Below are 14,091 nucleotides of genomic sequence, written 5' to 3' on the forward strand. Positions count from 1 at the left end.
TATGACTTTGCCCCAGTCCTCAGCAGTCCATTCGCCATACTTTTTTGTAATCAGTCTGTCCCTGATGATTTTTTTTTGGAGAGAAGTGGCTTCTTTGCTGCCCTTCTTGACACCAGGCCATCTTCCAAAAGTCTTGGCCTCACTGTGCGTGCAGATGCGCTCACACCTGCCTGCTGCCATTCCTGAGCAAGCTCTGCACTGGTGGCACTCCGATCCCGCAGCTGAATCCTCTTTAGGAGACGATCCTGGCGCTTGCTGGACTTTCTTGGACGCCCTGAAGCCTTCTTAACAATGCAGTGGAAAGTTTTTTTCGGGATTAAGTTAATTTTCATGGCAAAGAAGGACTATGCAATTCATCTGATCACTCTTCATAACATTCTGGAGTATATGCAAATTGCTATTATAAAAGCTTAAGCAGCAACTTTTCCAATTTCCAATATTTATGTAATTCTCAAAACTTTTGTCCACGACTGTACACCTAGGAAGGCTTGAGGGTGAGTAAATTATGGGGTAATTTTATATTTTTAGTGAACTATCCCTTTAAGTGGTACTAAATGGCTCCTATAGGTCAGAGGGTCAGAGATATGGAAAGCAGTGATTTACCTTTTACCAAAGCCACTGCAGGTCTATTTATAACAAGAACAATTTATGTGACACCAGAATAAGGACATAACACTAAAGGAAAGAAAAAAAAGAAAGCTGTAAATTTTCCTAATTATAAGCATTTCACAGAGTTGTAATATTATGCACTTGCTAAATTAGATTTTTTTTGTGCATAAATTACATTAATTAAGGATGTTTATGCATTATTAATTTACTCATTCTAATAAGAATAAATTATGCACATAAAATGCTCCACCTGTATTAATGCATTTTTATGTGATACCACACAATTTGTGTATGGACACAGTAGTACAACTAACAATAGTTGCTATAGTAATAACTGTGAGAGGAATAATAGAACAAATGTTTGCATGTTGAAGGTTTACAGGAACGAGGTGTTGACCTCAACAAAAGGTTGAGGAGGAGGAAAGGGGAAAGAAGGAGAGAACCCGAAGTGAGAATGTGTTTACTATACTCTCACAGGAAGGACAGCAGCTGGCTGCCAGAATGCGTAAAAGGTTGTTTTTTTTCATTACCTGTGGGGGGGGAGAAAAAAACTGGGAGATTGACAACAGTAAGCAATAGGGAAGAGCACAAGAAGTTTTGTGGTACCATAGTCGAGCAGGAGAGAGACCAGATGGAAAGGCGCCCAGCAGGCAGCAAAGAGAAGCACCACGGTGGCCATCATTCTTACTGCACGCTTCTTCCTCCTAAGAATTAAAGACATTTTCATTGTTACAGGCATGTCAATAACTGCACAATACAGGGGTGTCAATCAAAGAGCATTTTTCATTTGTTACAGTCTACCATGACCATGTGAGCAACAATGTACACATTATGCAATACTGGCAATGAAAGCATCTGCTAAATGGACCTTATAAAAGCATAGTGTGATTCACAGAAATATACAGACAAACAAGAAGTGTTCATTGTTGCTTATTGTCAAAATCTTCAGGTTCTGATCACGTAGGTATTCATGCTGTGCTATTAGCCAAAGGGGTCTTCAACCTTTTACAGGCTCCTTGGTGAATAGAGCTGGAGCTAGGATACCCTGCTATATATTGTATAAAACTGAGTGTTGCATTTTATAGGGTTAGTTCACCCAAAAATGAAAGTTCTGTCATTATTACTTGTGCTCATGATGTTCCAAACCAGTGAGACCTTTATTCGTCTTCGTAACATAAATTAAGATATTTTTTGATGAAATTCAAGAGCTCTCTGACCCTCCATAGACAGCAAGGCTACTACCATGTTCAAGGCCCAGAAAGATACCATGAACATCGACAAAATAGTCCATGTTATGTCAGTGGTTCAATTGTAATTTTATTAAGCTACGAGAATACTTTTTTGTGCGCAAAGAAAACAAAAATAACTTTCTTCAACAGTTTTTTTCCTCTGCATCAGCCTAGTGCCTTTTGGAGAGTATCACGACACATGCACGCTCTTTCCTCTAAATGTGAACAAAGCGTAGCTTCATAAAATTACAATTGATACTATTTGTCAATGTTCTTGGTACCTTTCTGGGCCTTGAACGTCATAGTACCCTTGCTGTCTAGGGGGGGGGGGGGGGGATTCAGAGAGCTCTTGGATTTCATCAAAAATATCTTAATTTGTGTTCCGAAGAATCAAAGGTCTTACGGATTTGGAACAACATGAGGGTGAGTAATTAATGAAAGAATTTTCATTTTTGGGTGAACTAAAGCTTTAAGCTTTTAAGCCTAAAATTTGGTACTATATTAATGTATTTACATACTTTGCAATAATGTTTGCCTTGCAAAACCTTTAAAAATAATCATTAATTTGCCCAAAAATGAATTTTCTGTTATCATTTATTCACCCTCATGTCATAACAAATGTTTATGACTTTATTCTGTGGAAAATAAATTAAAATATTATGAGAAATGTCTGAAATGTACACATAATAGATGACAATGGTCTCCAAAACAGTTTGGTTACACACATTCTTCAAAATTTTGTCGTTGGTGTTCCACAGAAGAAAGAAAGTCCAGGTTTGGAATGACATTAAGGTGTGTAAATGATGACATTTTTGGTTTAATTTTTGGATGAACTCTGTTTAATGATGTACAGAGTCATATACTTGTATATTACATTGCAGTTTAACTTAATAGGAAAGTTAACCCAAAAATTAAAATTCTTCATTAGTTGTTTACCCTCACATTGATCAAAACATGACTTTTTCTTCTGTGGAACACAAAAGACATTAGTTTTAGAAACACTACAGTGTTTTTGACCACACAATGAAAGTCAATGGGGTCCAATCCTTAAAACTTTATAATTATAGTCCCAAATGTGAATGGCTCTACTTTGTGTATTTCTACTCTGCCGACGCAAATAGTTCCAAATGGGGCCATGACAGAATTGCTATTTTTGGGTTTAAAGGGAACCTTGGATATTAAGGCTTGTATGGCTTAATATAACGAAAATGATGTCTCTTATTGAATATGTAGTAGAAAATCCATACAAGTTTTGTTATTTAAAAAAATCCACATTGTTTTATAAATATTTTGCACTATGGCGGGTGCCATTGTTCGATGCCGTGAAATGGTTGCACTCTGTAAGCTACTGGCGCTACCTATTGCAATTTTTACCTCAACTCAGAAAATAAAATACTGATACGATGACCACAGCTACTGAAAGAGCTTACAGGTGGCGATGGATATGAGCGTAGGCTTAAAACAAATAGCGTGCCATTGATTTTTCCCCACAATGAGTCTAAACACCCTGGATATTACCACTGCAGAGAAACTTCTTCAGTGGCTGCAGTGTCATGACAAGCATCGACATGTTTACATTCTGCCAGAATGGCATCTAGCGTTTCTTGTCTCTGCCATTTGTAAGCTCTTTCAGTAGCTGTGGTCTACTAAAGGCCTCAAAGGCATCAGAGCAACAAAGACGTAGGTCTTTAGGAAGAAGTTTTATTCTTCCACAGGCATCTTCATTTTTCCAGGCATTTTTTAATCCTCTTTTTATCGCTAGAAAAGCATAGAAGACTTACATCGTTTCTCTTGTTGCCATTTGACTGTTTTTTTTAAATAACTTAAATCTTTCATGGGTTTTCTACTACATATCAGAAAGAGACATTATTTGCGTTATTAAGCCATACCAGTCTTAATATCCTGGTAAAACTAACCTGGTAATCTTGTTGATTTCAGATCCTGGCAGCGTTTGAAACATGATATCATGTACTTTGTGCTTCCCCCAGAGCTCCCGCATGATCTTCCAGTACAGGATGGCCATGGTCACCAAGGGGGCCAGAAACACCAGGATGGACAGACAGGTAGTGTAGGCTCTCCTCTGCCTCTGGCTTGGCCATACTTCCAAACAGCAGGTGTGGTGGACATCAAACAGGAAGTCATATTTCACCTGGATAGTTAAATAAGTGGAAACTTATTATGCGGGTCTTTCATTCGTTTCTATTTTTTTTTTTTAAAGGTGTTTGACAGATGGAGGGAAGGCTAGAGGCAGTTAAATATTCAAATATTCAATCTAATGAATTTGTTAAGCATATAATATTGTATAATTCTGCTCATAAAGATGTTTTGAAATTCACTATATTCCCAAATGAATTACAACAGCCTGATTTACTGACTGGCATGCATTGATAATGATTAAAGGCTTTTTATCCTTCTTATGAAGTTTATCTGCTTAATCTGTGAAACAGCTTGACATCAATGATCATTTGATTAGAGTGATGCATACAAGACGTCTCTAGAAGTGTGAAAAAGTGTGAAAGCTCCACATGCAAGGACAATAAACAAAGCAAAAACACAAACATGATAAGTTGAAAGCATTATTATCTCAATGAACACATAATGGACATTGCATTTGAACACATCAGTGGTCTCTTCTAGCATAGCAGCATCTAATTTGATTCTAATAGTGTTGATGCATCTGTTATTTCTGGCGGTAGCTGCAGTGAATGAAAATTACAGTCAAGACATGAGTTCTGCTCATGTTTAAACCAGCAGCTGCTTTTTCATGTAATCTTTCGGTTTAATAATTATAAAGCATTTCATAAACTTAATGAAAACTAGGACATTTCTTTCTATCCTCAGATAGAAGTGAATACTGATGTTTTTGACCTATTTCATTGTGCTCCTTATCTTTGTCTGCTAATGACTTGAGTTTTGTCTGTTAAATAATACATCCCCGTGAGCATTGTCTAAATTGCTTGTTTAATCTAAAAAAAAGTGGTCTGTATAATGGATAGGAAGTGTTCTGGAAATGTCAGACTAAATGTGAATGTAGTATTTTTTTCTTAAGGTTGAATGTTTACCTCCACTTTCTGAACAAACCACATGGGAGCCGCGATTGCCAGAGCAACCAACCACACAGCCACTGTAAAGTGAGGGACAAAACATAATGTTTAGTTTTCTTGAATTTCAAAAGAACACAAAAAATATATATTTTTAAAAAGGTCACTGTTTTTGTCCATAAGTCAATAGGGTTCAAATTTGCTTTGGACTTCCATTATATTGACAAAGCATTCTTTCAAATATCTTTGTTTGTGAAAGATCACCAGGGCAACCAACCATACGGCCACTGTAAAATCAGGGAAAAAACACATCATTTGTTGTTTTCTGCAGTGTCACTATAGTATGGGTATATTTTTTTCGGTTACACTTTACAATAGGGTTCCATTAGCTAATGTTACTTAATATATTAACTAACATGAAAAAACAATGAACAATACATTTATTACAGTATTTATTCATCTTTGTTAATGTTAATGAAAATGCAGTCATTCATTGTAAGTTCATGCTAATTCATAGTGCATTACCAAACATTAACAATGTTAACAAGCATAACTTTTGATTTTAATAATGCATTAGTAACTGTTGAAATTAACATTAACTACACTCTAAAAAAATGCTGGGTTCAGCCTGTTGGGTCATTTTATTGGGTTGTTTTGAATATTTTTACCCAGGTACTAGGTAGTTTTTCAGCACTCTAAAAAATGCTGGGTTTTTTGTTTTAACCCAAATGCTTGTTGGGTCATTTTATAGGGTTATTTTTAATATTTTTTTTACCCATTTTTAATAAGTTATTAAAAATAACTTATTAAAATATATATAAGTTATTAAAAATTGGGTTCTTTTTTTAAAACCCAACCACTGGGTTGAGCCTGTCTCAGATGAAACAACCCACTGCTTTTATCGTGAGTCATGTTTTTTTTTTTTTCCGCAGGATTTGTACCCAAGGATTCTGCAATTCCGTGCCGGCTGAGCAACAGAGCAAGCTTGTTAAATCCGAAAAGCGAAACATATGACACTGTAATAATAACTGTGTATGAAAACGATTACAAATGCTCGTTGTTTTATGCCTCTAGTGTTCATTTCTGTTGGAGACTGCAGTAATATATATTTATTGGTACTTTTTTTGTAGCTCAACTGGCACAGAATTGGACTTAGGATGCAGAATCCTTGGGTACAAATCCCGTGAAAAAAAAAACATGACTCACGATAAAAGAGCTGAAAGATGAGAGATCGAAAAACAAGCTAAAACGGCATGCTTGCAATTGTGTTTTTACGTCACATTGGCTTTTGTTCATACTATCAGGTAGGTTTAGGTGTAGTGCAGATGGTACATTAACAATGACAAACATCACGAAGGATTAGAGTTATAGCACCACTCAACGGACATTTTAGGTCAGAACTGCGGTGACACGTACAAAACCAATGTCACATAACATGTACCATATGTACTTCCATATGTTCCAAAGGAAAAACAGGAACACTTTTTTTAAGGAACATTTCACATTGAATATGTCACGAAACGTACAAGTTCCGAAACGAAAAAGTTCCCACAGGTACGTTTTTGTCATGAGATAAGGTTAAATGTTAACTAATAAACCTTATTAGTTAAAATGTTACCCTTTTTTCTATTGATGACACTCATTTTTAACAGTAAAAAAAAAACTTGTGGAAAAACCTGAAAAAAATAAATAAATAATAAAATATAATAAATAGTTTTAGTTTATTACAGTAAAGTGAGATATTTATTTAATTATATTTTAATAAGATTATTATAATATTTACTTACAGTATAATAGTTTATTACAGTAAATTTAATTTATTAAATATAATAATTTCCTTACAATACAGTGACATAAACAATAGAAATATTTTATAATACAAAAAATATATTACAAAAATCACACAGTAAAAATAGATGTTTACACATTAAAATCAATTTTTTTTTTATATTTTTTTTTTGTATTAATTCGAGATAAAACACAAGCGTCTCAAAGCACAACACAATACTTGATATTTTTAAGAGGACCCATTTCTTTATATTTTTGGAAAGGGTCCCTTACAAGGGAAAAAAGGTTAAACTTTTACATCGGATAAACATTTTTATAGATCCACACTTCCAATTCATTAGCTGCTATAGGGAAATAACGAGAAGAATAACAACGTGTAGTAAACAATAAAACAGTTGGTTCATAATTAAGATAATACATTAAAATAATATGGTAAGATACACAAATTTGCAATATCATAGTTGGACGCGATTCAGACCAGAAGCCAGACACACAAAATTTACAAATGGCCATGTCCACTCTTACAGCAAAAATAAGGTGTTTAACTACTGGCGGAAATATCCACTTTTTGGTGTTTTTGCACTTCAAAAACTGGGAATGATTTTTGTTATAGAAACACCTTTTGTGGGGACTAAATGTGTTCCTATATCAATGGCTCCTACACAGCTTACCTGCTGTTGTATGATATATCTTTAAAACCATCTTGAATCTCTCTTTCCATAACTCACCCAGCATCTTGAAGGCATGACAAAGGAAGTAGCTGTTGCGGACATGCAGAGGATAAAGGATTCCCTGGAAACGCTCTACAGCAATACACGTCATGGTGAGCATGCTGGTCGCAATAGCTGTCACTTGTAGGAACGGTATTAACTTGCACAGAAAATCTCCTGTGAGACACAGTGAGTAAATCGGTGAGTCAGAAAATGAGTGAATTACAGAACAGCCAAATGAACTGATGACACCCTGCGTAAAATTGTTGAATAACAAACTGCTTGACCTATTTTCATATATACACAGTAGATGGGGTTAACTGTTGATACATAACAATGTAAGAAAAAGGATACTAAAGAGGCTTGAAAAGCAATTTCCTACTAATAGAAGGAAATGTGTGGGCAGTAAATGTATGGTCTTTATGGACAATGAGGAAAACAGAGGGGTGGAGAAGGACCACAGGCTTTATTTTCTAACACGGTGTTCATCATAATTACTATATAGGAGATCAGATTGGGTTTGTGTTGCCATGGATTTAAGCAGCAATCTTCTCCCAGCAGTTCTGAGGAGTTTTCAATAACCCACTAATTCTTATTTTCCAGCTCACTGATCCTACATAATTCCCGATGCACCCTGGCATAATTCACCTGTTGCATGCTGGACATGACCGTCCTTCATTATACAGTGTCATTAGATGAAAGGTCAGTGCTGTTTGCAAACGATAGAATCTAAAAGACAACATGACGCATACTGATAGAATAAGCAATGCAAACTATGCCTGATTTGTAGAGTCAGGCAAAGCTTGATGGATTACTGATAATTGAGATTATCATTTTGGGTGGTTAACACGGTCCAGTTAGATCCTGCTGGTCATAACTACACAATCTGGCTGCAAATGCATCTTTTTTTCATTGACGTCCATTTAACAATAGCCATGTATAATGATGACTACCAGTCAAAAGTTTTTAAACAGTACGATTTAAAATGTTTTTAAAGAAGTCTCTTTTGTTTACAAAGCCTGCATTCATTTGATCCAAAAACAAAAAGTTTGAAATATTTTTACTATTTAAAATAACTTTTGTATTTAAATATATTTTAAAATCTAATTTATTCCTGTAATCAAAGCTACATTTTCAGCAACATTACTCCAGTCTTTAGTGTCACATGATCCTTCAGAAATCATTCTGATATGCTGATTTGCTGTTGAAGAAACATTTTACTATTATTATCATCGATATGTGTTGAATATATTTTTTCAGGATTCTTTAATGAATAGAAAGATCCAAAGATCAGCATTTGTCTGAAATAAAAAGCTTTTGTAACATTATACACTATACCATTCAAAAGCTTGGAGTCAGTTTTTTTTGTGTGTGTGAAAGAAATCATAGAAATTAATACTTTTATTTAGCAAGGATGCTTTAAATTGATCAAAAGACATTTAATGTTACAAATGATTTCTATTTCAGATAAACACTGTTCTACTAAACGTTCTATTTATCAAAGTAACCTGAAAAATTGTACTTGAGCGCAAATCAGAATGTTAGTATGATTTCTGAAGGATCATGTGACTGGAGTAATGATGCTAAAAATTCAGCTTTGAAATATATATACAAATAGTAAATAGTGAAAATGGTAAAAACAGTTTACTGTTTTTGCTGTAGTTTGGATCAAATAAATGCAGGCTTGGTGAGCAGAAGAGACTTCTTTTAAAAACATTAAAAATCTTACTGTTCAAAAACTTTTGACTGGTAGTGTACTTCATGATGCATTAAACATTAGATTTTTTTAAAAAGAAATATAAAATTTGATGAAAATGTTTAATAATTTATAAAAAAATTTCTTGCATTATACCACTTTACCCTAAACTATGAAAGTTTCGGATCAGTATTATTTTTTTATTAATATTTTTATTCAACAGTAGTACATTAAATTGATAAAAAATGTCAATATAGAGTATAATTTAAATTTATCTTCAAATATATGCTGTTCTATTAATCAAAATTCTGACAAAAAAGGATTTCACAGTTTCCAAAACCATATTAAACTGTTTTCATTATTGATAATTAAAATAAATGTTTCCTGAGCAGCAAAACAGCATATTAGAATGATATAAATGACAGAATAATATCACTGTTTTTACTGTATTTTTGATCAAATAAATGCAGCTTTGGTGAGCACAAAACACTCAACACAACACTCTTTCTACAGCAATACAAGCACATTAACATGTTATTTTACACAATCATTGTTATTGTAGAAATATAGGTCTTTGCAAATAATAGGATTCCAAGAACCTCTGGTCAGGTAAAGTGCTCATTTACAATTCAACCACAGGTTCCACTGGGGACAAGATCTCTTTTAATCAATGGTGACCTTTCATCTCATCAGAAGGTACTTGGAGCTCTAATTTAAGTGTTGTAATGAAGGTGTCAAAAACAGTACCACACAAACACAGATAAATGCAGTAATGAGTATGCTACATGAAGATGTTTAAGCCTAACAGTGCCCTTCTGCTCTCAGCAAGCCTGTTTCTGGTCATGACGACTTGTTTATTTATGGATTTCAGACTTGTATGTTTATCGCATCTGAGTGACAGCTCCATAATAGATTTAGAAGTCTACTTGTAGGTTGGCCGTGAATGATAATCAGCCATCAGTAAACTTTCAGCTGAAGAAAACACCCAAGGCTAAACTTATGTACAGGTCCATTGAAATACTTAAATAATGCCTGTCATAATGTTTGTTCCACACATTATACGTTATACAATGCAAATGCACTAATTTTTTTAGCGAGTATGGTATAGCATGTCTGTTATGATGGCACAATTTGTCCACTTAAAGAGACAGTTCATCCATAAAAATCTGTTATTCACCCTCAAACCTGTTTTTGTCCAAACAATAAAATATGTTAGGGTCCAAAACAACACTGGACCATTATTCACAGAAAAATAATAATATAATTTCATACAGGTTTGAGAGAACATAAGAGTAAGTAAATGATGACAGGACTTCCATTTTGGGGTGTGTTATTATTATTACCATCAGATACCCTTTAGACAGTTTTAAACACAGTTTTTGTCTTTTAAAAACCTCAGTGCTCATTTTTGTGCTTTTTGGATGCTACAAAAGACAATTTTAATTTTAATACAGTAACACAGGTCTAAGATACTACATTATTATGGATAGGCTTCGGAAATCCAATTTCAGGCCTAAGTGCAGTTTTGGACATGATTTATTCACTGGCATGAATTCATTTTGCAGGTGCATCTTTTAGTCTGTGAACATGCACTGAAATGTGGCACAAACTTTTGTTGAATTGTAGTTTCGTAAAAGATGAAAAACAAACACGTAGAAGGCACAGAAAACCTCTACACTTTAAACAGTACTATATCATTTAGGAGATGAATGCAATGGAGGTCAAGTGCTCTTTTAGCTTCATCAGTGTCTTTCATTCATACATGAACTATATATATCTTTAAAGCTTTTTACTTTCCCAAAGCTGTCACTTAATGGAGTTGAGATTGAGCAATACATCAGGAGACCTTGGGTTTATAAAAAAAACAGAAAAAATTGGGTGGCCAAATGGATATAGGCAGTTATGACGCATTATAAACTAAGACTTCTGCCAAGCGTGACCAAAATTAAACCTACCTGCCAACCAGTTGGTGAAGAAGTGCTGCAGCAGGGTGGCAGGAACACACACTATGGATATCAAGAGGTCACTGAGTGCCAGAGAGCATATGAAGAAGGTGCTGGGAGACTGCAAAGCCTTCCTGCGGCATAAGAGAACCAGCACCGCCCCATTTCCCACCACTCCAAGCCCAAAGATGAGCATGTAGAGCAGGCCAAAAACTGGAAGCAGGGAGTTAGGAAGTCTGGGCACGGCCACCAGAGGAGGTATGGAGAATTCCTGGATAAACTGCCAGCGAGAGAGGTTGGAAGCCTTCAGCATGAGGTCCAGAAGATGGGCGGTCAAGTTCATACTGATGAGGGTCAAGGGTTTTCAGGATGCTTCAGTTTTAGTCCCAGCTGTGGTGTAGCAGCTTGTTTTAACAATCTGTAGAGCCTGATCTTCACGATTTCTACACTGAGTCTGTGCAGGCTACATTAATGAATAGTTGTGTGTGCTGTATTGATCTGTTTCTCTTTATAAATGATGTCTTACAGGCATTTTTCATGGTTGTTCTTTGTTGTTGATAAAACTTTAATGTCTTTATCTCATTCCTATTAAGGACATGCATTGTAAGCATTAATTTGAAGCCATTTGGGACAATCTGTCGTGATTATCGACAGCCTGCTACCCTGCTTGACAAAAACCTCTTCAGTCAAAAGTTGTGTGATACCAGCATTATAATGACATCCCACTGTTCACTCTCAGTATGTCAGTAGAATGTCCTTAAGCTGTTCCAGTTTCTTCAAGATAATCCCTGATATCACATTGTCTCATGACTCATTTTTTGCACAATCCTTAGTTATCTTCACAGTCCGGGTGTCAGAAGTTGTATTGCTTGCTCCATTCTGGACTGAGATCAGTCAGTCTTCACCTTGCAATATGCTGACAAAAATGAAGAAACACGTTTCTGTTCATGGTTCTTGTCCTGAGAAATTTACTTTCAATATGTAGTTTACTCAAAATAAGCAAGATCTAAAATATAAAGATAGTTCAGAAAACAGTAATCTTTGTACTCAGAGCCTACTTGTTTGTTTGTTAATTTTAATTAAAACTGAGGTATTTACAGCCCTTAAGACATTAAGAACATCTTCTCACATTCTTCCCTATATGTGACCCTGGAGCCAAAAACCAGTCATAAAAGCCATTGTTTTAATTGAGACTGAATAAATAAGCTTTCCATTGATCTATGGTTTGTTAGGATAGGATAATATTTTGCCTGAGACACGACTATTTGAAGATCTGAAATCCGAGGGTGCAAAAAAATCTAAATATTGAGAAAATTGTCTTTAAAATTGTCCAAATGAAGTTCTTAGCAATGCATATTACTAATAAAAAATTAACTTTTTGATATATTTATGGTAGGACATTTACAACATTACTTAATCCTAAAGATTTTTGACATAAAAGGAAAATTGCTAATTTTGACCAAATACAATTATTTTTGGCTATTGCTACAAATATTCCTGTCACAGAGTTTTTCTTTTTTTTTTTTTTCGTTTGTTTGTTTTTGTACATTGAAGTTGGACTTTGTCTGTCTTAAGGATTTCCCTTTTGGATGCTTTTTCATGTTTTTGCACCTGTGAGAATTCTGCACTTTACTGGCTTGGGAGAAAATTAAATAAAAAGAAAAGCTGGAATTTAACGTCCTTCATTCATTACTCAAAGAACCCTAAAACCTAGTTAGATTTTGACAATACCAGTGCTATTTAAGACTGGTTTTGTGGTTCAGGGTCACATATTAATATACTATTCTATTATACTGTGATTATACAACAGTAAATTGGATATACATTACAAAAATAATATTGTTTGCACATTTTTGGGTCTATTTCATGTTAAAAAAGACAATTATCGATTACGATTAGCCTATGAATTCATCGATGAGGTAAATATCAAGTATAATAACTTTATACATACAAATGATCCTAATATCGCACAATACGGGAAGAGAGATTTGAAGTTATTTACTGCCATATAAAATCGTCAATCAAAAACAAAGTTGCATTAAAGAGTGGTCTGCACGCTTGTCAAATGTTACGACTGCAGGCAAAACACACTAAACCCACAGATTCGACAGCAATACATCGATGGAATCTAGACACGCTGGGCTTTGATGTGATTCGGTCGCTCGTTATTCATTCAAAGTTTCTCCGACGCTCGTTTGAACTTCTGCCTTCATCATCTAATTTAACAAAGGCTCTGAGACACTTTGAGAACACATTCTGCTACTCAGCACAGCTAGCGCGTTTTATCTAAGTTATATATTTTCTTACCTGGAATTAGTCAGTCATGCTTTCCTCTTGCAAGACCGCAACAAACACTGACAGTCCAACATTCACTTACTGAAGATGTAATCAGGTGACAGAGCAGTACAGCAGAAACACTCCCCTGGGCTGTGACGCTTCATATGGTAATACATGTTTCTCTTCATCTATCTATCTATCTATCTATCTATCTATCTATCTATCTATCTATCTATCTATCTATCTATCTATCTATCTATCTATCTATCTATCTATCTATCTATCTATCTATCTATCTATCTATCTATCTATCTATCTATCTATCTATCTATCTGTCTGTCTGTCTGTCTGTCTGTCTGTCTGTCTTAGATCAATAACAAAAAAGAAACAATGCAGTTTGTATTGTTATTTACAATTATTACATTTATAAAAAAAAATGTACATAGTTCAGTTACATGAAACATACATTAAAAAGCTACTTTAGAATAATATTTACAATTATTACATTACATGTTACATTAAAGGGATAGTTCACCCAAAAATTAAAAATTGATGTTTATCTGCTTACCCCCAGGGCATCCAAGATGTAGATGACTTTGTTTCTTCAGTAAAACACAAACAAAGATTTTTAACTCAAACCGGTGCAGTCTGTCAGCCATATAATGGCAGTGGATGGGCACCACACCTTTAAAAGTAAAAATAAATGCACAGACAAATCCAAATTACACCCTTCCGCTCATGATCATACACTGATGTCCTAAGACACGAAACAATCAATTTTTGCACGAAAACTGAACA

The 14,091-nt window shown here is 34.7% G+C and overlaps 1 protein-coding gene across 1 annotated transcript; it reads right to left on the reverse strand.

Moving 5' to 3' along the window:
- Window positions 1–918: 918 nt before the first annotated feature.
- Window positions 919–11,359, reverse strand: LOC141292051 (pyroglutamylated RF-amide peptide receptor). The gene is given in 7 exon segments (XM_073824020.1): window positions 919–1,037; window positions 1,040–1,073; window positions 1,076–1,313; window positions 3,755–3,987; window positions 4,901–4,962; window positions 7,396–7,554; window positions 11,029–11,359. Coding segments are annotated over 7 exon segments (1,176 nt in total).
- Between the last annotated feature and the right edge of the window lie 2,732 nt (window positions 11,360–14,091).

Source organism: Garra rufa, chromosome 19 (assembly GCF_049309525.1).
Source record: "Garra rufa chromosome 19, GarRuf1.0, whole genome shotgun sequence".
NCBI lineage: Eukaryota > Metazoa > Chordata > Actinopteri > Cypriniformes > Cyprinidae > Garra > Garra rufa.